Source organism: Amblyomma mixtum, chromosome 1, assembly GCF_055824585.1.
Source record: "Amblyomma mixtum isolate Tamu chromosome 1, ASM5582458v1, whole genome shotgun sequence".
NCBI lineage: Eukaryota > Metazoa > Arthropoda > Arachnida > Ixodida > Ixodidae > Amblyomma > Amblyomma mixtum.
The window spans coordinates 68,296,371-68,324,138 of record NC_143012.1 but is presented as its reverse complement, the minus strand read 5'-3'; the positions used below and the strand labels follow the sequence as shown (position 1 = coordinate 68,324,138).

The following is a 27,768-nucleotide window of genomic DNA, read 5'->3' as shown; positions in this document are numbered from 1 at the left end:
TTTCCCGACTTTCACGCGGGCAATTCATTTATTCTACTTTAGTACCGCCTGTCGCTGATCTTATCGCTCGTCTGCAACCATTGCCAAGAACCGCGCTGAGTGTACCACCCCTAGCGTGAAAAAAACGAAATCGTCTGCGCGTCTCACGCAATGCCGTCTGCTATGCGACTTGGCACACGAAAAGCATGCATTGTCGTCTGCTTTTAATCTGCTTAGCGTAAGACCTTAGGTTTATGTTCGCAAAGAGCGCAGACACATAAAGCTGTTTGCATGTACCAATGCTCGCAAAGAATGCAAGACGTTGTTCCTTAAAGAACATTAATGTAAAAGCAGCTGTTTCTGATTGGCTGATTCCAGGTCTATATCCCGCTCCGCGCTGCACACATTTAGCGAGCAGACGGTAGGTAGTACAAAAGAAAGGGTGACGTCACGCTAAAGAACGTTCGCTGGCACTTTGCCTGGCGTTGTGCAGCTATACGCCGAACCTTATAATCGCTCGGGCACGCCCGGAATCTGGAAATTACAGCTATCCTTGCCTTTCGCGGGTTGACACGCACGAATTAGAGGCGGGCAGTGTGAAAAATGCCCCTGACAAGCTCTGCTGATTTAAAGCTCAGTGCTGAAAGTGTTAGGCGTGTACGCCGAGATGCCGCTGAGAGGCGCTGAGGTGGTGTTACGAAACCTTCTGAGATGTATGCCGTCAAGCCTGCCTGTTGCACGGAAGCGGCGGGAGTATAGGTATGCCTTGACGGCGAGGCTATATACTTTGTTTTACTAACGCATTTTCCTTTTTTTTTTCTGTTAATTTTACTACACGAGCGCTTCATGATAGAAACATGCGTCACGGGACATTCTCGAGCAAAGCTTCCGCGTAGCGTGACGTAGCCTGCGTCATTTCAATGCAGTGAGGAAAGCATCTTCATTCGTATTCAGCTGACTTTCATCGCTGTGTATCAAAGCAGTTTCCGCAGAGAGAATTTTTAGAGTGGAAAAACGAGCGTCAGAGTTGTTGATAGTAATCAGCGCCGAATCTTATCCAGTTGGCATCGCTGCACCTAGCGGGATTCGATCAGCAGAAGGCTAAAAAATCGAAAGCGGAGAGTAAAATTAGGCTCTGAGTAAGACTGAGACAAAGTGTGAGTGCAAAAAGAAAAAAATGCGAAAGGAATTGAAAACGCAGAATGGCACAATCTTTAATTTCAGTCTTCAAGTATACTGCTCTGACGACATTAGTTTTCCGAGCAGGAAACAATAATGATTTACGACTCTACACATAATCAGTGAAATATGTGGGGTAACCGCAAAATGCAATGGCTTGACGGCAGTCAGTACCAGTTAGACAATGCAAAATCGTCGCGCCATGAAAAAAATGCACAAAACAGCCCACGAGAAAAAAAAAATGTTGACGCGTCTCTTTACAGTGAACTTTTCGACAGTCAGTGAAAAAGACATCGTACCCGAAAGAGAATTTAAAGTGTTCAGCATCTAATAGAGGGATCAAATAAGAAGGGCAACTTAGAAATGAAATTGGGGGAAGGGGGGGGGGTGCTTGGTTTCTAAACGGCCCGGATATTGCGAGTACATCTTCGAGACCTATCCCTGTAGTACAATAATTACTGGCGCAGTCACCAACAAAACTTTACGGGATGCGTGTAGCCGGGAAGAACTATCCTACAGCGCCGACTCGAGGCCGAGTCGCCTGGCATTGATTCCAACGTATGAAGCATACACATTCTCTTACAACAGCAGGAATTCCAGGCGGTTAACTGGCGTGACATTTTTTTCCCCCGTACACCCGCATCCCATAAACTTTTGATGCCGACTTTCCGTTTACGTGACTTCGCACACTAGCGCCCGCTTCTTCTGGCAAATTCCAAATGCACACTGCATATATACTCGTAAGCGAACGCAACAAATAACAGAGCAGCCGTAAAAAAAAAAAAAAAGCCAACAGCCCACACGCATTCCGTCCAGCGGTCACGGAGCTAGAGCGCGATTTCCCCGTCCTACCCTCGCACCGGCGTTCTCAAACCATCACGTCGTCGCGCCGGAGCTGCATAACAGTTCCAAACACTGCACATCAGGACGTTTCGGAGATGTTTGTGCCCGAGCGGTGGGCGGCGGCAGAGACGGTTAAACCGGCTCCTTCGACGACCAGCGGTGCAGAGGCGCTCTGTAATCACGCCGTGCGGGTCGGTTGGCCGCTCTGGGGAAAACCGGAGGAATTCTAGAAGCGGAATTCCAGTGGGAACGATAGGCTTGAGCGTAATGCAGCGGGTCCTACAGAGAACGCGTCTTTCGCCACGGGGCGGCGCGCAAAGCGTGCAGGTGTAACTCTGTCTCCGAAGTAGGGTGCAGCGCTTTGGATGCTGCGGATTGTGATAACTAATACCGGAGCTGGAATGCGCGCAGCGAAGCATGTATTGTTTAATCGCCCGCACCGTTTAGCATTTTAGCATAATGCGTAGCAAAAGAAAATGAAAACCTGAACCCTAATGACCCCCTCAAACACTGTGGCGTGTGTGCCATTGTATGCAGCGTTCTTTTTTTTCGAAGCTTTTGGTAATTTTGAAACAATTTCAAGTGAAAAGTGAAAAATCAGCGCATTCTGACGCCCTACCCTTTCTCAAATTCACTCTGAAAGCAAAGAAAACAGTTTGTTTGTTCTAATCCTCCCTTCAAATTTCCTTCAAATGAACAAAAGGAGAGAACACAGCATTACTCACAATGTCTCTCCCCCCCCCCCCCCCCCCCCCCCCCCTCTTCCAAGAATGCGGTCGGTTTCTACCTTTTTGCGTGTGAAAAGCGAAACGTTGCTGCCTAATCCTTTCGTCGGAGCTTCTTGCGAGTACCTTTCAAAGGAGACTACTTCTTACCGACTACTCCCTGTAACTCCTTTTGGTCACTAGAAAACGAGTTCAGAAGGCGTCGGAAGAGAAGAAATTCTTATAACTATCTGTTTTTAGAATGTACGCCCTGGAGGGTATCGTCTGCATGCTACATCGTGAGGATCGTCTGCTTTCAAGACGAGCAGGAGACGACGTCGCAAAACCAGACGTTCAGATAATGTCTTCTGCAAACTTCACCAGACAGCAAGAAAGCCTCGTAGAAGTTCTTGTTCACGTATTCTTATTTCGACACGTTGCTTTCTGACTCGCCAAAAGCCATTGGTACACGTTTTTGTCGAAATTCGAAGCGACCGCTCCGAAGGGCCTCTGGCTTGCATAGCAATGCACGGTTTTACTGCGATAGAGCCTATTTGCGAGATCGAAATGGCACCTTACGTATACAAGGATGCGCGCGCCCACCTTCATTCTTTCCCTCTCTTTCATCCGAGACCACTTATGTCCTCTCAACAAAGCGTCCTTGTCTACCTTCCTACCTGCTTCGCATCGCATTCCGCCTGCGCACTCGTTCGTCCCATTCGGCTGGTTTTTTTCTCGGAACCACTGCAGGAAGCGGTCATTAGCCGAGCGCGTATGACGCAATTCGGCGCGATTCCACCGTCGTTCTTGAACGCGCCCCGCCTCTGTCTTTCTCTCCTCCTCTTTTTACTTCTTTCTTTCCCAACACACGCCGCTTCCTCGACCGCTTATTTCTTGTTCACGTATTGCCGAAAGCTTGTTCTTTGTCGGTCAGAACGAGGCCCGGTCGTTAGTTCCACGGTTAGACGGAGGGGGAGAGTTAAGTATGTAACACTTTAGCTGACCGCACTGTTAACACAAATGGAGAAGGAGAAAGGGGAATCGAATTAAGGGGTGGGCCGAAGTTAGGAGGCAGGTTATGATGCCAGGGTCAGCGTCCTAAACCCGAGGGTTCATTGGCATTGACTCCATACTGAAAAGTATGTACCGTCTTTATCAAAAGTAACCAGGCTGCATGGTTTGCTTCTAGCTTGTATAGCGGAGCCCTAGTGGCTTTCCTAAAAATCGAAATGTGTCGGAAGGTAACAAAACCCCCAAGTCCTTGCTTTTAGCGACTATTTCAGCTTCAGGGAAGCTTTAAGGGCTCCACTGTACGAGCTAGAAGCAAACCATGCAGCCTGGTTACTTTTGACAAAGACTGTACAAGTGTGAACGGGTTCAGAAACCGAGATTATGGACCTTGACCAGTGTCATACAGGGCACATGTATCGCTCGGGGCACATGTATCATTCAAGGACCTGCATCAATCGGGGCACATGTATCATTCGTGGACCTGCATCATTCGGGGACCTGATCTATTCGGGGACCTGTATAAGCGGGCGGAGCGACCTGCCCCACTCGGACTAATCCAGGTCGAGACCAGATGTGTCAGTGTATGTTTTATACTGCAAGGCAAGAGGGCCAGATTTAGACGTCTTCCTAGAACGCACTGCAAACTTAAACAGGCGAGCGTCATGATGTGAGAACCGTTCTGGAAATTGGCGCAAGGGGTGTTGTCGTGCAGGTGACGTACTAGTTGGACGTTTTCACGGTTGACTGAAACAGTATGGGGGATAGAAAAACTAATGTACAAAACTTCCGCCGCAAATGAATAATCAGGGGGTACATAAATACAAGAACCGGGAGATAGAAGCTTGGTAAGTCCGAAAAATTATAGCAGAGCACAAAAACCTTTGAGGTCGTCCCTGCGGCGACCCGCATTGAAGCAATGCGAAAGCAAAATGTCCACATAGTGTATCGGCGTCCGGGGCTGTTATGACGTCCATGTGCTATATCGACGTCCACGGCTATTCTGACGTGTAAGTGCATTTTTTGCGCTTAATTTATTAACCAATTACATATCATCAACCAAATTTTTTCCCATGGCAACATTCTACCACACTATTTCTCACAATCACACTTTCACACCTTTATCTTCAGAGAACAACGTAATAGTGCGGACACTTTTTGCTGGCGCGACATAGCCGTATAATGTTCTCGCGTTAATAAACGAGAGAATGAGATACGTGTTATGAGAGACGTTAGAAGCATATATACCGCGGGTCTCTTACAAATAAAGTTTTAGACAGTCTATGGAGTATGTATAGACTTCTGTCTATAAAGTCTGTAGGCAAATGCTAGAGAACAGTGTATAGGCAATACAAATGCCACAGGCAGTCTATAGGCAATCTATAGATTTATGGCCATACACTTTTAGGTTTGGTTTATGGGGTTTAACGTCCCAAAGCGGCTAAGGCTATGAGAGACGCCGTAGTGGAGGGCTCCGGAAATTTCGACCACCTGGGGTTCTTTAACGTGCACTGACATCGCACAGTACACGGGCCTCGAATTTCTCCTCCAAAGAAATTCAACCGCCGCGGCCGGGATCGAACCCGCGTCTTTCGGGACAGCAGCCGAGCACCATAGCCACTGAGCCACCGCGGCGGCTTTGGCCATACACTTTTAGTAGACTTTTGTCTATAGACAGTCGATAGACTATAGACGAATAGCAATATCTATAGGAAGTCAACAAAGTCAATAAGAAGTCTATAGACTGTCTATAGACTATTTTTATAAGGGGTAAGCGAAGCCTGAGTTTCAAACCGACCCAAAGCAATTGCGTCAGTCAGTTTACGTTAGAACTCTCCGAGAACGACCTGCTGTCCTTGTTGCTTTACGCGGGAACGAATTCAGTCCACTCCGCCTGTATAGCGATCTGGGCTCCGTCGAGCCAGAAAGGTCGCATGACGGGCGAGGACATCAAGATCACGACAGGCACCGCACACATTGCCGCGACTAATGCGTTTCGCCTTCGCGAGACGACAGACGCCTCGAGTAAGCTGACCCCGCCGTAGCTGTATAGAACTGAACCCGCTGTGGCCGTTGTGGAATGTTGATACTGCTATGTCTGGATACATTCCATCCCATATTTGAGCAAAGCGTATTTATACGTTGTCCCTCTAAAGAGACTGCCTTGCGTGTATGTCATCTGCACGTACTGTAGTTCACTGTATACGCGAAAAAGGACTGAAAGTACTACAGCACCACCAACACCACTTTCCAATCCCTCTAAAACCTTCCTGCTACTGATGTCGCTGCCAATGTTCGAGGTCTTTCATTTTATGTCATACAATTGAAACAATAAATGCAATTAAAATGTTAGCAATGAGACGCCAGGTAATTAAATTATTTACAAATATGCTTAAAGAAGGTATCTGCGTGGCTGATAAGTCAGCTTCCAAAGATGTACTTTATGCTTATTGCATCATTTTATACAAAAAAGTCATGATTAAATAAGATGCCACACCCTGTACATGGTACGCCGATAGGGACAGCAGGTGTTACCATATGAATGTAGGCATCTCATGGCCATGCGCAGAGGAGCTCTCAGCGGACGAATAAGATGCCACACCCTGTACATAACATGCCGATACGCGCAGGAGACGATACCATACAAATGTGGGCGTCCTCACACGCATGCGCAGAGGAGCCCTCATAGTTCGGTGACAGACGAATAAGATGCCACGCCCTGTACATAGCACGCCGATACGCGCAGCAGGTGTTACCACACGAATGTAGGCGTCCTCACACGCATGCTAGAGGAACCCTCAGAGTTCGATGACGGACGAATAAGATGCCACACCCTGTACATAGTACGCCGATACGCGCAGCAGATGTTACCACACGAATGTAGGCGTCCTCACACGCATGCGCAGAGGAGCCCTCAGAGTTCGGTGACGGCCGAATAAGATGCCACACCCTGTATACAGCACGCCTATACGCGCAGCAGACGATACCATACGAATGTGTGCAGATGTCCTCACACGCATGCGCAGAGGAGCCCTCAGAGTTCGGTGACGGCCGAATAAGATGCCACACCCTGTATACAGCACGCCTATACGCGCAGCAGACGATACCATACGAATGTGTGCAGATGTCCTCACACGCATGCGCAGAGGAGCCCTCAGAATGCGGTGACGGATGAATAAGATGCCACACCCTGTACATAAAATGCCGATACGCGCAGCAGACGATACCATGCGAATGAGTGCAGACGTCCTCCCGCGCATGCGCAGAGGAGACCTCAGCACATGTCCGACACTCACCCTCCTCACCCTCTTTTTTTATTCGCAGATGAGTGCCAGCTCCTCGGCGGTGCCCGCGCGTTGGCTGGCGGCCGCGCTTCTCGTGTGCGGCCTGGTGGCCCTGACGCAGCCCGGCGGCTGCGCGGCGCGCAACCTCCACAAGCGCTCCTTCCTCGAGCTCGGCTGCCGGGGAAACTTCGAGCAGTCCTACCTGGCGCGGCTGGAGCGCGTCTGCGAAGAGTGCTACCAGCTCTACCGCGAGCCGCAGGTCTACAACCTATGCAGGTGCGACATAACACCCTCGCATCGTTTACCCGCACAAAGGGAAGCTACGGAAATCGGGAGCAACGCCAGTGGTCTATTTGAAAGGAAATGTCATGTGCGTTTGCCGATAAGCAAATCTCCGATTGCTCGGAGGACAGAGCCTTGCTGAAAAACAATTGTTGAGTTTCTAATGAGTTTCGACAACAGCTGTAATGGGGGATATTGAGTTTGCGACAGTATGCTAGCGAGTAACCGCTTTTCGTGGCGGTCATACCCGACGGCTCCGTCGATAACTAGGGTGCCGTACGAAGCGCATTACAACGAGACAAGAACCCTAATTAGAGCAATTAATATCTCAGTTCGCGATGTTATCAAACACTTTTAGAATAGGGGGACCCTATCGGTTTGGAGGATAGGGAAACATAGGGCTCCAGAGCGCATGCGCAGAAGAATAACTCGAGGTACGTTATTGTTCTGCGCATGCTCTCTGGCGTCCTACTACTGCCCTATCCCCCTAACTTATAGGGCCTCCCTATAAGTTAGCACTTCCGACCATTTTAAACTGCAGTCCAAAGCATCGTTAACTCTTTCTTTCGTGCTCATTTCATCATGTCAGAGCTCTGAAACAATGACGAATGTATTCAAACCAGCTTACGGCGCCCCCGTTCACGACAAGGATCAACGAGGTCCTATATACATAAACGATGAGCGTCGTATGTAGGCCACGTGCAAAGCATCTTTCTCAAGCCGAGTTCTCGCCCACCTCGGTTATATATAAAACTCCGCTGGGCGCAATGCATGGGGGCGACTGAGCGGAGGCCACTCCCGCCAGGTGGCGTGGCGGTTGTGGTGGGGGCGTGACGGTCGACGTATCTAACCGCCCAGTTTTTTTTCTTCTCTCTCCCCCCTCCGCGTCACTCTCTCTCGCGTACAGGGGCAGTTGCTTCAAGAACGGAAACTTTGACCTCTGCGCCGACGCCCTCCTACTCAAAGACGAGATGACCGATCTCCGACGCATGATCAACTACGTCTACGGATGATCCGTCCCGCAGCGACCGACACGCCGCCGCTGCACGGACGTTTCGGCTCTCGGGGGAGAGCGGTGTGACACGGGGGCGGAGCGAGCACAACGTGTTTCATTTGTTCTAGTTGCATACATAGACCAATAGAAAGAAAAAAAAGAAAAAAAGGGAGAGGGCGTGAGTTTTGGGAAGACGGAACAAAGCACAAACTCGCTCCTCCTCTCTCACTCCTCTACCCGAGAGAAAACAAAACAAAACAAAAATACTCAACGACGAACAACCCATATCAACGATCGCGTCCATCAAGGCCCGTCCAAGAATCCGTCCAAACGCAACATGTTTATATACATGCAAGACTTGACAACGAACTTGTTTGGTTGTCTGCATCTCGCAGCCTTATTTAATTAATTTAATTACCTTCGCATTTAATTTGTATCTCTCGATAACGAAGATGATTACGAACGTACTGAGCATGTGAGTGCTTTTCTTTGTTTTGTTTTGTTTTTGTAGTGGTCGGGTACCTTGAGTTGGACGGTTGAGTCTGCATGCTGTCGTGTGCGCGGGAATATATGTTCCTGTTGAGTGCAGCTGCTGAGTTTGACGCTCGTGTTGATTCATTTTGTGTTTGCACTGTTTTTTTCACTCATTTCGTTGCGTTGCTTACTCGCGCTAGAATGCATTTTTGCGCGATGGAGAGCGGCCGGCGTGCGTAGCGTCAAAGTCCGGAGGTTCGAATCTCGGGGGAGGGTTTTCGTAGCCATGCGACGGTTTAGGACTCGCGGCTCGTACCGAGCTGTTATTGAGCACCATTGGTCTGGCTCGTTAGGAGACGCGGTGCGGTGACGATAAACGCTATGTTCCCGGTGCGAGTGCGCGCTTGTCGAGGTCCTTGGTTCGAATCCCAGCACTCGGCCCACGAGAAGGGCAGGAGATAATTTAGAGATGCCAGCTTAAGCCGTCAACAACACTTGCAACAAATTTTAGCTGTGTTCCTTAACATAGAGTATAGAGAACAATATATCTCAATTTACATGCAAAAAGTTTATAGAATAACAACGAACGGCAGTTTATGTGCAAAAGGTATACTATACATCAGTGCTGAGTTAATGAAACGCATATTCGGCTCCATCTAAATGAACCTGGACCTGTAGGTGATATATTTTGACGCTGGATTCGTAGTGAGCGTGTCGATTCATTCATTCCTTGCATAAGTAGGAGCTGCAGGACTTTTCTAAGTTGCTTAGCTTGTCATTATCTATAACGAAACAAAGTTTGAAGGAAACCGTAGCTTAACTAAGGTCACTTTATTCCATTCTAATGTGTGGAGCATAAGAATGACAAAAAAGTGAACCCTGAATGTGGCAGACAGGTCTTGAAACTAAGTCTGCGCAATAAAGCACGCTTCAGGACATTTCATTCAGGCACAGATTGCCGCACAATCAGTTTCGATAGGGTCATTTTATGACATTTTTTCAGAGCTTGATAGCAAAGAGACGCTGGCTTTGATTAAGCGTACATTTTAACGTAAGGAAAACCATTATGATGGTAAAACATCTACAAGTCCAGGCAAAATATGCGGCTTTCCCGGCGATAAAACTCTGCGATCGGCCCCTTACAATCGGTGAATTATAACTTCGTTAAACAAGGTCCTCGAACGCTTTTGCGCATATCCCACCGGGAACATAGCACCTCGTAGGGAACCCATAATTATAGAACGTGGTTCGCTTGGAATGTGTTCCTATATGCAGCTCATGTACATCTTGTGTTACGCGATTTTTTATTTAGCACATACCATACTGTTGCTGTATCTAGACATTTTTAGACATTTTCTAGACATTTTTAGACCTTTTTTTCTGTTGGTCACCGACTGAGATTACTTGGCGTGTTCGCTGTCTTACGTTTTTAATTTTGTGTTTTTCAAGTTGTTCTGTGTTATACGATGTTCTCATAGCAGGACGAGTGTACATAGAAACGTACCTGCTGAACACATCTCTCATTTCATTTTTAGACGCTGTGTACACATGGTCGGAAACCTTGTGTGTATCTTGTACAACTACATCGTGCGCGGACGAGTAGACAGTATTATTTATTTTTATTACAAACGCACGCTATCCGCGAATATTTATATCTAAGTTATTCGTATACGCATATACATACAGGGTGTGCAACCCGAAGGTGACACGAAGACATGCAAGAGAGAAGAGTAAAATGCCAATGCATGCGTTTTTTGTTTCTTTACAACTTCTTTACACAAACTTTAAATAGCTAATTTTTATTCCCAATGCCCTTTATTTCGTCTCTGTGCTCCAAGTTCAATTCTTGTTTTCGCGTTGCGTGTCAAGAGTGGTGATTCTGTTGCGTTGTTGCGTTGTATTCTGTTAGTTAATGCGTGTTTTCACAACTGCGTGCTCAGGAATACCACACGACGCAGATAGATGTGTAGAAGTGATGTCCAGGTGAACGCGAAGAATTCTACAAGCATTTTTGTTTGTACTTTTACTTCTTTTGTTGTTATTTATGTTTTTCTCCCTCCTTTTCGCGCACCCTTTTACTGTGCGCACGTTTCTGAAAAAATCGGTGCTTTATCAGTTGTCAAACATCCTGTTCTTTTAACCAGTGTTTGTGTTATATTTTGTGTTCAACCTTGTTTTGTAGATTATATACCAACGACAAAGCGAGAATATATATATCTATATTTACACCTGAAGTGCGAAAAAAAAATGAGACCTGGGAAAACAATCGACAAACTTTCTTAGGGTACTGCAGACGGTACATCCTGAGAAAGAGGACGGATGGAGGAGGAATAAAAAAATGTGAAATAAAAACAAAGACGCAAACCACACTTGAGTTCGTTACTTGATTTCCTGCTTACTTTTCATTTCACTTCACTTTCACGGCGTACAGGCTGAAATAATTGCAATATTCGGTTAAGTTGGACTCGATATCACCATGCATTCTAGTCTCATTTAGTGAACACCTCACAGCAGAAGAAAGATTCACGGGGACGCCTATCTGTTGACAACGCGATATGATAAGCAGCTGTTGATGCCTTCAGCAAAGCGGAAAGCGCTTGTCTGCGTCGTTTACTTTCCGTCCCGTGTGTTCCCTGTGCGCTATTTTTTACATCATGTTGATGCCTTCACCGGAAATGACGTCACGTCCGGTCTGGTGACATCCCCACCCGACTGATGACATCACTTTCCCCTAACCAATAGGAATGATCCAGTCTGGTGACGTCCCTTCCCTCTAGCCAATAGGAATGATCCAGTTTGGTGACGTCACCTCCCTCCAGCCAAAGGGCGAATTTTACGACCGACGACGCATTTTGGTCCATGGGCCATTTAATGCTATCGCATTGAAACCGAAACTTTGAAGTCAGCCTTTATAAAGCAAGCTTTCTATGAAATTTGGCACCAGCTATCTTGATCAGAGTGAAAGCGCCGCTTGTAAGACCAAATGTAACGCAAAGGTAGAAATGACACAAGGTTGTCAGCTTCAGCGGACAGAACTTAGCTTACGAAGCTTGTGGTCTTTGATATTAGAACACAAGGGCAATTCAGCATCAAGCGTAACTACATCTGATTGTGACAAATGCGCAAGTTGATTATCGCATAGGGAGGACGTTATACATCTCCAGCTTTTCGGGTGGTGTTTAAATGACGCGGCTAAAACGCATACAGTTTGATTCGGCGGATAATTCTGGTACTCCGTGGCCATCTCCGTAACCAGGACGACAAAAAATATGAAATGTAGTTGTTGCGACTCAAGGAAGAACGTAGCGGAAAGTGCGTGGTCGTGTCTACAGTCTCCAGTTGGGTCGCAATCACTGCAGACAGAGGAGAGTTGAAAGATGTGAGAGGAAAGATTGAAAGAAGAGACGCGTCCACAGAAGCGACGACGACGGCTGCCTCGGCAATGGATACGCCTAGATATGAAATGCAGCGATTAAAGGTGCACTAAGGAGGAATACGAAAGAGGAACTCGTCTTTTTAACGCGGGAACTCGATCTACTTCCGAGCATTCTTAGAACTTACAATTATTGCCCTGTGCTGCCGATTTCCCTAATTTAAATGGGATTGAACGTCCCGGCTCCCGCCTTTTTTTTTTAACTCAACCGCAGACGGTATAGAGGAGTCAGCCAACCTTCCACCCAGTCCCGTGGCGGCTTGCCGCTCTGCCATCGGCGGAGTGATACGTAGCGATCAGCGAAAGCAAAGAGTCCACACGTATTTTTATTTCCGTGAGCCTAATTTGCAACTATGTAGCCTCTGACTGTACCTATTTATTCATGGAAACCTAAAAAAAAAAACAAAAGAAAAGCGAAAGCGAACCCGCCACGCGACTGCCTGAAAGGCACTCCACGCGTTAGTTGACTCCTCCGACCGTCTGCGGTGAGTTCAAAAAAAGGCGGGAGCCGGAATGTTTAATGCGATTTAAATTATCGAAATCGGCCGCACAGGACAGTAATCCGAGGTTTCTAAGAATGCTCGTAACGTGTAGATCGAGTTCCCGCGGTAAAAAGACGAGTTCATATTCCTCTTCAGTGCACCTTTAAGGCACCTTGTCTCAGATGGGCTGCAGGATTCGTAAGTAAAAAAAAAGTTACAGAGCAATAATGCTATTGATGCGGCAGAGTATGCGTTAGCATTACTGCTCTCCCCTCGGACGGAGCAGCCGACGCCGCTGACGGGTTCCGACCGACCGAGCTGGTGACGTCATCCAGTCCATCATTCAACCTGTTAAAAAGCGTGAAAACGGAGAGGGTGATTTACCTCTCCAATCTGCCAGCCGTCGTCTCGTCTCTCACCCTCTCTTCGTCTCCCTCTCCCACTCCCCTCCCCGCGGAGAAGGGGATTTCTCATGTTGCAGTGTCCGCGCTGTGAGGCGGGCAAGCCGGAGGAGACGCCGCTCATGATTCTACGACGACATTCCAGAGCCTATAGCTGGAAACAGCTTAAAGAGAGCAGCAGTTGGCAACAACACATTGCACGCATGGTGCTGCATTACTCCGCTAATGGATCACAGCAGTAAACCAAATAAAAAAAAATATATATTTCGCTCCGTTAAACCACTCACAGATATAAAAATTCTGGGGGCCATATTTCCATCTTATGATTAGCTTTTTATTTAGATAAGAAAAGCTTCAACAACTGACTGTTTCCTTGTGTACTTGTGACTATCACTTGTGTCCGACAATAGCTCACCGCTCTGTTAAACCACTCACAAGTATATAATATTATCTGTGGCATTCGGTTTGCAGCTTTCGGGCTGCGGCCGTGTATCTGTATTTTTCAGCCAGCGTCCGTTCCGGCGGACGCGGTTGTTGCCACGCGCGTCTTTACTCTCTCTTTTACTCTGTCCTCTTATCTTTCAACTCTCTTCTATCTGCACGTGGCAGCGGTGGTGGCTCGGCTTGAGCCAGTTGGCAGGCCCGTGCACTTTTCCTTTTTATCCGTTTCTCAGTCGCAACCAACTCACAAGTATAAAAATTCCGGGGGCCATATTTCCATCCTATGATTAGCTTTTTATTTAGATAAGAAAAGCCTCAACAACTGACTGTTTCCTTGTGACTATCACTTATGTCCGACAACAGTTCACCCTTGAGTACATTAGAAGCTTTGGTTTGGTTTGGTTTATGGGGTTTAACGTCCCAAAGCGACTAAGGCTATGAGAGACGCCGTAGTGGAGGGCTCCGGAAATTTCGACCACCTGGGGTTCTTTAACGTGCACTGACATCGCACAGTACACGGGCCTCTAGAATTTCTCCTCCAAAGAAATTCTAGCCGCCGCGGCCGGGATCGAACCCGCGTCTTTTGGGTCAGCAGCCGAGCACCATAGCCGCTGAGCCACCGCGGCGGCCATTAGAAGCTTTCATTGGAATGCAACATCGTCCAATTCCTTGAATCTATAGAAGATCAACGACCCAGAAGACAATGCTTGCTGAACACCGCTCGCGGTTACTTACCTAGCAAAGTATAAGCAAGTTCCGTAAACTACTTAGCCTCTAATGTCCAGCATTTCTGGACAAAAATTTGGAATATTGGAACACTGTAAGCTACTGATACGGATGGATATATTGAAGATAATTGTCCATTCTTTTGATGCGAAGCAAAACCTTTCTTATAAAGTTTTTCCATCGCTCGCATCGAGTAGTTAAGCCTGCCATAGGAAACCAATGGGGAACTCTTTTGACGATATATCAAAAACGTTAAAATCGTTAAATGCAAAAAAAAAAACCAAAAATGCGAGCCCGAAGAGGGGAGATCTGAGGGTATACTGATTGTTATATAGTAAAACCTTACGATATACGAAATAATTGCGTTCATAAATTATTTCTCGCGGAAAAATGCTTTTATCCGGAATTACTGAGTATGTGAGGCCGGAAAATGAGGGATGGTGAGTATATATGAACGGACGAGACACCGCCACGTGTGGAGCGGACCGAACCCGCGACCTTCGCTTCAATGAGGACAGTATTTAAGGATCGGTGAAACAACAGACAACGCCATAAGCGAAGCTCATATTTGGCTAGTGTAATGGACAGCGATACGCAAGAGGAAAAAGCAGTCTTCGCCCAAACACTTAAGCGGTCAATGACAGAGGGAGACTGAGGAGCCAAGGTTCATTATGCACACGCGTCCGTCTGGGAAAGTACAAAAATAAGCTCTAGAGCAAAGGAAAAGCTAAACTGCAGTTAAAGGCAGAATCGCACCAGCATATAGCTTTTGGTACAGCTACACGAGCGATACGAAAGGGGGAAAAATAGCGACGAAATGCCCGCTGGGCATGACGGCCTGGAGGTTGGTTGCGACACAGCAATTGGCGAGGTCTTTATGTACACGTCGACAAGCAGACACTTTCGCGGCAAGGGTAAAAAACTGGAGGAGACACTTAGGTTCCGCCTTAAAGGGGCTGCGAAACACTGCCTGGGGGAATACCGGCTATACTTCAGGCGGGTTCTTTATGTCACACAGATGCTGACTTAAAAAGAATTACAGGAATCGATGCACAGGAACGGGAGTTATTCAGTGAAAAAATTTTAAAATACGAGCAAACAAAAAGCTGCCCTCAACTCGATTTTGGCGGGGCTTCCCACTCCTATTTCGCTCTCCCAATGACGGCACCTGGCGCAACCAATCAAAACAGCCAGCCAGAGCACGTCGCGGAAGTTTGTACTCCATGGTTGCCTGCTCTCTGTAACTCGTTCTTGCTGAGACTAGCAGCGTTGTTTCCATGCCAGAGCGCCCCTGGTGGTGTATTTTTATTTTACTTGCTTTGCAGGGCTTTTATCTAAGACAAAGAAATTGTTTTTGTTGATCTAATATAAAACGCAGACAGGTGACAAAATGTGTCTCTATTTATTCACACAATTTGCAGGATATTTACTGTTTGTCCGGTCATCAAGCTCGCGCCAGGTGATGTCATATCCGCTGCTAAAAACCCGCCACTGTGTGGCGACACCATCAGAGCCATGAAGTTGTTTTTCGGAGGACATTAAAATATAAAAAAAACGGAATGTACGCGGTATTACCGACGCTAACAGCACCATTATAACTAACTGTATGCAATCAACAGGCAAAACAGTTAACTAAGATTGTGTTTCTGGGCCCCTTTAAAGGTATGACGCCATAGCGTAATGAGTTAGTTCCGATATATGCAGAAAGCAATTTTCCATTTTACATTCATAGATGAATGGCAGTCCTCACACCCCTCCTGGAGCAGTGGTGCAGCGGTTAAGCGATGCGCCACTGCCCTGCGATGGCAGGTGCTCCCAGCGGTGGGACTTGTGCGGCCCGGGTTGCTCTTCCCGAGCGACCAGTCATTAATTCAACTGCCACCTGTCTCGGTGGACAGGTTGTGATGACGCCGCAGGGTCTCGTGACCTAGCCTCCATACGAATGGTCTATAGATAGTCTACAGACTTCATATCGACTCTATTGCCTTCCTATAGATATTTATTTTTGTCCACTCATAGCCTATACACTATCTATAGACGAAAGTCTGCTAAAAGTGTATGGCCATGAATCTATAGATTGTCTATAAACTGTCCATAGCATTTGTATTGCCTATATACTGTTCTCAAGGATTTGTCTATAGAGTGTCTGTAGACTTGATAGACAGAAGTCTATGGTCAGTCTATAGACTGTCTAAAAAATTTTTTGTAAGGGAGGTTGCCCACCTGCCTCCTGGGTTGCTCTCTGGGGACCACCTGCCCGAGTCATGCTCGGGATGTTTCGCTCACAACAAACGCAGCGATTATCCACACAAGTGTTGGACGCACCGACATGCGAATGGACTGTAGATACGCAAGCAGTAACAAATAAAGCAGTAATTACGCAAGGGCATCCATCCGAGCGCAGCCATTCGGCTACAGTGCTCCCTTAGTTACTCCAGCAATACGGCTACATTACTCCATTATTACAAATCTACTCCACATAGGTGGATTCCGCTAAGCATCGAACAAGTGGTAACTGTGACTGTCGAGAAATCAACGCGACAATAGGAAGGAATACAGAAGAGCGAAGAACGCACGAGACAAAGCTGCTTACCCAGTGATCTTTCATTCGGAATAAACATGAATTCACGTACTCTTGTATCCAGGCTAGCTACATATATGATATATGCTACCCTAGACCAGCTTTATTCTTATGGCCTGTCTGAAAACATGTTCGACCCCTGTACGAGTGGAAGACTGTACATCACGGTACCGTCTTCAGGATGAACGCATGTCAGGTGGCCTGATCTTTTGACGTCGGTTAACCGCCATTACTTCTGCTTCTAATCTGGCTTGATACACTTGAAGCATTCAAAGGGTATACGGCGGTGATTTAGCGTAGCTGATTGGTAAACAATTTTCACGTGTCATAGCCATTCTAGGACGCAGTGGAGGCCTCCAAATTAATTTTGATCAGGCGCTAGCTTGCACCCGGTACTCAGCGGGCGTGGTCTTTGCATTAGCCTCATTAGAGATGGCGCAGGAGCATTGGGATCGAACCCGAGAACGCTTGCTTAGCGGCCGAACATCGTAGCCACTGGGACACCTGTAGCTGTAGTGTGCACAGCTGAGGAGATAGATATGTAGCTGGTGATGACAAAAAAAAAGCCAGAGCGTCTTCCTTAGTTACGCCAGAGCAGGAACTTCTTGTTGTGTTGCTCCTAAAAAATGCGTCAGAAAGTCATGACTTGTCTGTTGCGACTTGGTAGAGTGATTACCCCGATGAGGCGGTGGTTTCGGGTTCGAACCCCAGACCAGGACGAGTTGTTCTTCAACTACGAAGTTTCTGTGGAACTGTACAGCTTTACTTTGTAGCCGTATTGCTGCGCTCGGGAGGATGCTAACGAGTATTCACTCTCTTATTATGACTTGTCCAATAAAAAAAAGAGGCAAAGAACATCACTAAATAACTTGGCATCACTTCGAGTCCTCCTAGCAGCTTTCCTTTTTCTCTCTCGAACTTGAACGTGAGCACCTTGTCAAAGCTGGACCCAGTCGGTAAGTCTGCAAATAGAAGCGATGCTGCTCGACAAGACCGAAGATGCTCATAGAAACCGGCTTTGGACACAATGTGCTTTGTTTTGTTTCCATATTGCGTACCGCCGTTGTCTTTCCTGACAACTTAAATGAACGCCACGCTGCAACGAGCACCAGGAACGCAATTTCATGGAAAGTTTGCGCAAGAAAAAAAAAACATATTTGGCTGCACGAATTCCCTTGGGACGTCGACAGAAGGGGCAACAAACTTTTAGAGAGGTCAAGCTCCAAACCTTTACATGCATGCGCATTATGATGTACTTAGACGATAAATAAGAGTTAGCCATAGCGTATAAAGCTGAAGGTAGCCGGTTATTTGCCTTTATTGGACGCATCGCTTAATCCGATCTGCCGGTTTATTCGGACAGACGACTCAGTCCTAGTAACATCGAGCCTACTGAAATGACTCCAGTTGATTTTAAACGCGCGTAATTTAGACAGTTTCGAGCTCGAGGTATCGACAGATGACTGTATTCGTTACAGCTATAATGTTCGTGACGTCTGTATGCTGTCACTGGTGACGTCACTGTTCGGTCCACTAAGCCTGGCACGTTGCCATGGTGCGTTATTGCGAAGTAATGCTTGACGTCACTGCACGATGACCAATCAGCATGCAGCAGCGTTACAGCGCCGTCACTGTAAAAGAACAAATGATAGTCAAACCTTTCGTCCTCCACAGCTTATATAGCTGATAGGGATGGCAGTACCAAAATGACACCACAGTAATGCGTCGTCACTGGTCCATCCACCACCCCACGTGAGCGCAAATCACATGACCGCCCATTCGTCGGCCAGGCCCTATGCAGACGACGTCCTTCAAGCCCGCACGAGTTTTTTGTTGCAACATATTATGCTGACGCCGCTTACCTCGGAGAAATTCACTCGGAGAACTGTGGCTGTAGAAATGCAAAACTCTAAAGTACTTACGGCACTGGGTAAGGCGTTCGGCAGCGACATCTATGGGGTCTTCGCAGCGGTCGCAGGGGTAGGTCGCACGTGACGTCACGGCCGCCATGATGGAACACTGGAAATAGTTTCCGCAGTGAGTCAGAACAGGTGGCGATAAGCGGATTACAAAAAAAATGGACGGACAAGCACGCAATCTGATGCCAGCAGCATGCGTAAACAGTGGTGATTTTGACTGAGTGCTTTAATGATGAAAGGCTTTTGAAATGATGCTTTTCCGTTTAGTGATTTTCCAATTTTGACTCAACGAGATACCTCAACTTGCGTCAGATCATTCCGTATTTACTTCTGCTGCTTTACCTGAACTTGCCACGGTAACGCATTCGCTTTTGATTGGCAGGCTTCCCAGGGTTTGCCACAGTAAAGTTTGCGATGAATTACTAACCACAGAGCTTGCCACTGCCGTTTCTGCAAGATTACGATGGGCCTCCTCCCCCCGTGTAAGCTGATGCAATTGCTTACACCAATCAATTCCTCAGTGAATGCTTTCACTTTATGGAATTTGATGGACCCTTTGTTTTAAGCATATCCGTCCACTGGTGTTCCATGCGGAGGATTGGGATTAATCGTCCGGACCATAGCGTTAATTGCGATCAGCGGGCGGCCGCGTAGTTCTTGTGGGCGAAGACACACTTCCGCAAGCAAGCAAGATCCTTACAACGCGAGCGGAAGATGGACCTTGATTCGGTCACGCCTATAGATTGACGTTCTCGTAGATTTACTGCATAAAACTTATCACGTGACTGCTCTATCACTGACACGAGCGCCCCCCGACGTCAACTACCGACCGGCGTAGCGGCTTTCTCCCTTGCCGCCTTATCGGCGCTGCGTCGGGCTCTCGAGTCATGTTATCGCTGACACGAGCGCCGCCAGACGTTGCCGCCCTCGCCTTCCGCTGTCTCGCTTCTAGCTTACTCTCTTCGCATAGGCGATGCGCACTAGGCTCCGCTTCACCCTTACAGCAGATTCCCGGAAGGGGGGGGGGGGGGCAGTAGCAGGATACCGTTGATGATCTGTGGTAGTTGTGGGGCACGATAGGTACCCAAGTAAACCGGACGACGTTGGGAAACTATGTATAGATATGTTAGGTATTAGAAAGTTAGGTGGCCGGATGAGATTAACAAGTTTGTGGGGATACGGTGGCCGGAACTGGCGAAGGACAGGGTGAATTGGAGAGACATGGGAGAGGCCTTTGCCCTGCAGTGGGCGTAGTCAGGCTGATCAAGATGGCTGATATGAAGAGTTCAGAGCATATTTCGTGGTCACTGAAGTACAGGCCCAGAGGAAAGTAAATAATAAGAACGGTAAACTGGGCTAGTGCCTTCTCGTTCTGTGTCTTCGTTTTTTGTGCAGTTTTCAGCATGAAAGTAAATGGACCGAGTGAGCGGTGGGCGAACTTTCAGTGGCTTCAGGCCGAGATGTTTCCTGCGGCGCCGTCTAGCGAGTAAAACAGAAAGTGATAGCACATTAAAACCAAGCGAGATGTGTGGCACCATGCAAGAGAGCTTCATTAACCGGGGGTGCCTAAAGCTGTAAGACGTCAAGCCTTCAACGCCAAAATTTCGGTAGAAGGTAGTCTGGAATGTGAGAAATTGAGCGGTTCTCAACGTTGATCACTATCAGCTTATTGGTCCTCAGTGCACATATATAAGCTGACCACTCTAAACAGCAGTGATTTTGTCGCGCCTTATTGCTGTCCGCTGCTACTGACGGGATATCCTGCTAGTGCTACAGATCTCAGAGGCGTCCCACGCATGTGCACGGCTCCGGAATCTGGGAACGCTCATCTCGGACGACCCTTGCGGTCAACAAACTTTCATTCGGAAACTATGAAATTCTGCAAATTAATGTGTTCACGTGACCATCATGTCGTAAATTGGTTTTTGAGGGAAGGAAATGGCGCAGAATCTGTCTCACATATCTCCGCGGACACCTGAACCGCGCCGTAACAAAGAAGAAAAAGAGAAAGAGGTGCCGTAGTGGAGGTCTACGGAATAATTTCGACCAGCTGGGGATCTTTAACGTGCACTGACAACGCACAGCACACGGGCGCCTCTTGTGTTTCGCCTCCATCGAAACGCGGCCGCCGCGGTTGGGTTCGAACCCGGGTACTCCGGCTCGGTAGACGAGCGCCTTACCACTGAGCCACCGCGGCGGGTAGACCATCATGTCGCACGTTTGGTTTGGCGGCGCCATGAGAAATGCTGTTCTGCGTAGAAAAGTTATGTAGCGTATCTAACCACGTCGTTTTTTTCTTTTCTTTTTCTGATATGCGCAGGGAAAACTGCTTCAAGAACGAGAACTTCCTCAAGTGCGCTGAAGCCCTGCTCCTACAGGACGAGATGGAGGGTCTCAAGAGCAAGGTCGACTACCTCTACAGCCGCTAAAACCTACCGCTAAGAAGAGAACGCCATCTCTCGGCAAAAACTATTTTTATTTGTACACGTAAGCGCCACCCGGAAAGATATAAGCCAATCACACCGAAGCCGCCCAAAATGAAAACGCCCACCATAACCATCAACGCCACAACCACCACTTCCTCGGACAGACAGATTCACCACTCGACTCTACTCGGACGAAGCTCTTACTCACGGGACGGGGCAACCACATCTAGCAGCAGCAACGCCATATTTCCCAACTGCAAACCTCCAGAAAAAAAATATATATTTTAGTGAAGCCGTCGTCACTCAACGACAGCAGCTGGATGGATGGATAGGAGCGCCCCCTTTGAAAAGGGGGGGGAGCAGCTATCTACGACGGCGGCGCCCCCAAGCGGTTGGAGGGAGCAACACGTTGGGCATGTCACGTGACTGTTGACCGAAGCGCTACTCCGACAACAGAGTTACTGCCTCGATATTTTTGCGGACGTTTCGGTTGAGCTTTGCTAATCTGGACAAAGCTTGAGTGCTCCAGTGCGTGCTTTGTCGCCGTTCTTTTTTTGACTCGCTATTTATGCCGTGACGTTGGCAGCTCGGAGCTGTAGATAAAAAGAGATATATTTAAAGAGAGTAAAGAACAAATACCTGGTGCTTTTTATGCTCTATGTGTGTATTTTGCTAGTTGTTTCGCTTGTTTACTCCCGCTGGTCCCGCCCCCTACCAAGTTCAATAAAAATCAGAAAACAAAAGCTCTGTGCATTTGGTAACAATGGGCCAAGGTCCGCTGCGACCTGTAGCGCTCCGTTGTCCAGTCTCATCAGTAAAGGACGAACGCCTCTTATGGCTCATGAGTGGGGTGGACAAGATGTGTCACGCTTTCACCAATCCATAGCCAATAATCAATCCAATCCATAGCTATCCAACAAGCCAATCCACATTCCAAAAAGGAACGAACCCGCCGCGGTGGCTCAGTAGTAAGGCGCTCGTCCACCGAGCCGGAGTACCTGGGTTCGAACCCGACCGAGGCGGCCCCGTTTCGATGGAGGCGAAACGCAAGAGGCGCCCGTGTGCTGTGCGATGTCAGTGCACATTAAATATCCCCAGGTGGTCGAAATTATTAGACCTCCACCACGGCACCTCTTTCTTCTTTCACTCCCACCTTCCTCCCTTCCCTTACGGCGCAGTTCAGGTGTCCGCCGAGATTTGTGAGACAGATACTGCGCCATTTCCTTTCCTCAAAAACCAATTTACCAACGAACTGTCAAAGAAGAAAAATAAGAAAAGAAAATGTGGGTCTAGGCGGGAGAGAGAAAGGAATTTCAATGAGAGGAAAAGGTGGAAAGGTCGGCCGGTGGTAACAGGGCCCTGGACTGCTACTCCGCACAGGGGAAAGGGAAGGGGAGGAACGGGAAAGAGCGAATGAAGGTTGGTGATGGCATAATACCAAGAGTTTCATGGGTGATGTCCACACACACACAGAGAGGCTGGCACTCGCATCGCGGTGAGTAGACGCACGTGAAACTCATGTCTTGAACACACACCGCCCTTATAAAAATTGTCTATAGACAGTCTATAGACATCTTATTGACTCTATTGACTTCCTATAGATATTGCTTTTTGTCTATTCATAGTCTATAGACTGTCTATAGAAAAAAGTCAACTAAAAGTGTATGACCATAAATCTATAGATTGTCTATAGACTGTCTATAGCATTTGTATTGCCTATAGGCTGCTCTTTAGGATTTCTCTATAGACACTCTATAGACTGACTTTTTTTGTAAGGGCGACACATGCCATTAACATATACTGGAGTAGGGGCTCCATGAAAGCACAAATGTAAACTATGTAAACTGCATAAACAAAGTAGATAGTGCACAGGCGGTCACAGACGGGTATCCAGGCGGGAACCGAACCTGTGCCTGCGGCGTGCGAGACTGGAACTATTCCACTGAGCCATGACGGTTCTTTTTTTGTCATTATTGCATGGAAGTACAACCGCACTGACAGGCTCTTTGGTGGTAACAGTAACCCGATCAGTGGGTGCAGAAAGCTGTATGGCTTCCCTTTGTAGCCCTATGGCTGCGCTTTGGTGGACATCAATGAGTAATTACTCCCTTATTTCAAATCTACTCCACCTTGCGGGATTCCCCTAAACTTTTGACCGAAAGGAGCATTTTTTCGTCTTGAAGATGAGCAGCGGGCAGTCATTGACGGATCTATTATAATCTTTAGATGAGGTAAAATCGGCCATTTCTTTTCTACAGCGTCACGACGGTTCTTTTTCTCTTTATTGCACGGTTCGAAATTCTCAGCTGATTAAAGTCGCGTCTAGTGAACGCAGAGTTGTCTTAGAAGCGTACACGAGTAAATACGAGCATATAACTTACATATGTCGCAATTCACGGAGTACAAAAGTACATTTCCGGTAAATTTATTTCTTGCTTGGCGTGTCGTAGCGCCACCATGCAGCACCTACTGAAAACCTCCCTCGTAATGTATGACGATGGACCAGCAAATGGCGCCATAATGCAAGCATAAATGCTTTCGCATTACCGCGCGCAAGTTCCTTCTCTTGAGCAATGGGAGGCCGTTCTGGTGAGCTCGGACCCAGGCATTCAAACCTTGACCACTAAGTGGGCCGCTAAAGTCGCCGCCAGCCATGGGTTGGAACTTGGAGGCCATCTAGCGCGGACCGAGATGTAAGACAATTGCTGCGCTATTTACTTCCCTCAAAAACCAATTTTCAATTAAAATGGTGTATTTGCTTGGTCAGTGGTAATTTTACGGGCAAATTCTGCATATAGTTGGAAACAACTAAAAAAAAACAGCAGCTAACACCGGACCGCGGATCGCAACAGTAAACGAAATAAGCTTTTTAATGTGTGGCTACATCAAGCTATCCACGTATGAAAATTCTAGTAGTAGTAGTACAAGACCTTTATTCGGCCATAATTTACAGGCCGAGCATGTCGACTGCCTGGGCGACCAGAAGTCGCTGTTCTTCCTCCCCTTCAGCGCCAAGCCAGTCGAGCCAGGTGGTGATGGACAAAGAAGGTGGAGGGTAGGAACCCGACTGCTGAGCAGCCGGGCAATAGAAGAGGCAATGGGCCAGGTCCGCATAGATACAGGGGCAGTTGGGACAGGAATGGTCTGATCGATAGCGATAGAGAAAGAGGCAAGACGGGGTGATAACTGCATTTATTTGGATGTGCCGAAGAAGGCGAGCCTCCAGCACCGTGAGCAATGCATGAGGGGGAGGGTAAAGGCGTTTGTCTAGAACTGATACTTTTTTTTCTACTACTTTTAAGACTACTTTTTCGTCGTGGAGACATTCTGTGCGCGGAGGCTGAATGTGGGCGGAGCTTCATTGTAGACAAGTTGTATCTCGGCCGCGGCTGTCGAACTTCGGTGGAGGCGAAATTCTAGAGGTCCATGTACTATGCTATATAAGTGCATTTAAAGACCTCCAGGTGGTCGATATTTCCAGAGCCCTTCACTACGGCGTCCCTCATAGCCTGAGTCGCTTTGGAACCCATAAGCCATAAGCATAAGTTGTGTCCGACTAAGCATGCACCCGCTGCAGCGGCGAACATGTCTAACAAGCGTTTGCAAAACGCAGACCAGAAATCATGCAGCCCCAACATTTAGAGGATACATCTAAAGGACAAAAATTTACATGCTCCGGTGGTTCCTGCACGTTAAGCGATATTATTTTTTTTTTATTTTAGTTATAAATCTTTGATGAAACAAATGAGAAATGGAAATGAGCGGACCACGTTGCAGATACGTTCTACTGGAAAAAAAAATTCAGGGGAGCACTTTGGCTATCTAAAGTGCGCAGAGGCGAAAGCCTTTAACCGCCTTCGTCGCTGCCCTCTGCTTGGCAACTGTTGAAGATGGTTTGGCGACTCTTGCTGCTGATTCTGTCTGGAACGAGACCTGTTTCGGGACTGTCGTATCAATTGCAAGACGACTCTTGGGGTCTACGTTTGCAACTATTCCTTTGTGGTCCGAGAAATGGTGAGTGGCACCGAGCAGGAACGCTTCTTGGACATCGTTGGGCCGCTTCTGAGTCATGGCAGCTGCAAGCGACTCACGCTGTTGGCGTCTCTGCTGACGTTTCCGTTCTGCCTCTGTAGAAGGGCTGCTGTTGAGAGGCGCCTGACGCTTGCGCTGGGCGTCCTTGATCTCTGTAGGAGTGGCCGCCAGACGGGTCTGACGCTTTCGCTCCGCATTTGGGTCTTCCTTGTAAGAGTGGCCGACAGGCGATACTGACGCATCCGCTCAGCATTCTGGATCTTCTCGGTAGGTGTGGTGCCCAGTCTCTTCCAACGCTTCAGTACGGCACCGCGAGCGCGTTTCGTACACCGGGCGACATTGGAGCGCGCGCGGGCGGCATCCTTCCTCGACCAACGTTCAGAGAGCAACTGAGAGAGCTCCGGGTGGTACGACCATTGCGCAAACCTGTGACGTCATTGCGCATGCGCCGTTGTTAAACCACCGTAGGATTGCGCGTGGGCAGTGTGCGCGTTGAGTTGGTTTGCGCGTTTACTGGTTATCATCAACTGATTATCATTAAACACTCTTCTTACATCTACTACTACACCGTTAAGTATCATTACTGACTTTTCAAGTAACCATTAACCATTCTTACTATCGTACTGATGATTGCATGGTTGGTTGGTTGGTTTGTTGGGGTTTAACGTCCCAAAGCGACTCAGTCTATGTGGGACGCCGTAGCGAAGGGCTCCGGAAATTTCGACCACCTGCGGTTCTTTAACGTGCACTGATATCGCACAGTACACGGCCTTCTACAATTCCGCCTCCATCGAAATTCGGCCGCAGCGGCCGGGATCGAACCCGCGTTTTTCGGGTCAGCAGCCGAGCGCCGTAACTACTGAGCCACCGCGGCAACCATACTGATGATTGACAGGTGCCGCGGACGCACGGACGGACGGACACGCTGCGAGTCGTGCCATAAAGGGTCTTCACCTTAAAAAAAAAAAAAAACTGCCTCTCCCGTAACCGAGAGTAGAGTAAGCATGAAATGTTTACGGGCATAATGCGAAGCGCACGCGGACACGACGAGACGCAGCCCTGACAAGAATGTACATGTATATGCAGCGCGTTCGAAACTGTCCGAAGTGCGTAGAGGCGAAAGCGTTTTCAGTACCACTTTGCGTATGTGACACTGGTGATGTTACCACTGGATTACGTCACACATAATTCATGACGAAGTAATGACCAATTACTGATTAGTGTGTAATGACTGATTAATGACTAAATACTAATAAACTGCTAATTAATGACGCTTAAGCTTCGCTTTTAGGAGTGGAACGCGACAGCGTGTTGTAGCGCTGCCAGGCAGTCCGCGGAACGCCACCACCCGTTCGGCGTGATGCCTCGTCCTTTGAATTTGAGTTTCTGAGGAGCGAAGGCCAGAGACCAATTGTTGTGACCAAGACTGGTAGACCTGCTCATGTATGGGTGTGACATTGTTATAATTCTGCCTGAACTGGTCCTCCAAAGAGCAATACACAGCTTTCAGGGCAACACAAATCAATTGGCGCACAAGCTCCGGGACCAGTACTTGTGCACCACCCAGGACTCCCGCGGGCCGGCGTACTCTTATGCAGGTTCTGAGAACGTTGAGCTGGATCAACCGTTCCAGCTCCACGACCTGAAGGCGGCCCTGGCAAAAATGAAACGCGGCACCGCTCCGGGTCGGGACAAAATTACAGTCAAATTGTTAGCCAACCTCCCCGACCCAGCATACCTGTCTTTATTGAATTACATTAACTCAATCTGACTTGGGGAAGTGCCACTACCCATGGAGTGGAAGACCGCCCTGGTCACCTTCATTCCTAAAGCTGGCAAGGCCATCAACACGGACAACCTCCGCCCCATCTCTCTGACTTCCTGTGTGGGCAAACTCATGGAGACGATGGTACGTGACAGGTTGTCCGAGTCCATGGAATCCAAACACTTATTCGCAGACACCATGTTCGGGTTTCGCCCACACAGATCTGCACAAGATGTCCTGCTACAACTCAATCGGGCTGTCCTCGACCCCGTGGAATGCCCTCACAATGACAAGGTCGTACTCGCCTTGGATTTGAAGGGTGCATTCGACAACGTTACCCACGAGATCATTCTCACCCACCTCTCTCAAATTAACTGCGGCAGAAATGCCTTTCAATACATTCGGCAATTTTTAACCGACAGACAATCTTACATTCGGATCCAGGATAAAGAACATGGCCCTTTTCATTTAGGAACCAGGGGTACACCCCAGGGCGCGGTGCTCTCTCCCCTCTTATTCAATTTGGCTATGATGCGCCTACCAGCCCAGCTGGGCGCTGTCGCCGGTGTGCAGCATGCGCTGTATGCTGATGACATCACCCTGTGGGCCACGCAGGGTTCCCTTGCAGACATTGAGGCTAACCTGCAGGAGGCGGCGACCATAGTGGACCGTTATGCTCGCCGCTGCGGCCTGCAATGCTCCACCCAAAAGTCTGAATTTGTGCACATACGCCCCTCACCAAAGTGCACAGCCAAAATTTCATTGTCTCTCGAGACAGGTCCAATCCCTGAAAATATAGAAGTCCGGGTACTGGG

At 48.0% G+C, this 27,768-nt stretch overlaps 1 protein-coding gene across 4 annotated transcripts in view; it reads left to right on the top strand.

Annotated features, from left to right (window-relative positions):
• The window catches only part of LOC149366616 (crustacean hyperglycemic hormone-like), a 104,879-nt gene extending 83,066 nt beyond the window's left edge, over positions 1-21,813 (top strand). For 3 of the 4 annotated variants that reach the window (XM_089551629.1, XM_089551644.1, XM_089551637.1), the window contains 2 exons: positions 7,038-7,273; positions 21,051-21,813. In XM_089551629.1, coding sequence (XP_089407755.1) covers positions 7,038-7,273; positions 21,051-21,159 — 345 coding nt within the window. In that variant the 3' untranslated portion in view covers positions 21,160-21,813. Of the gene's footprint in view, positions 1-7,037; positions 7,274-8,186; positions 11,117-21,050 lie in introns of those variants that run through there. The other variant, XM_089551652.1, reaches the window with a different exon arrangement.
• Positions 21,814-27,768: the final 5,955 nt, after the last annotated feature.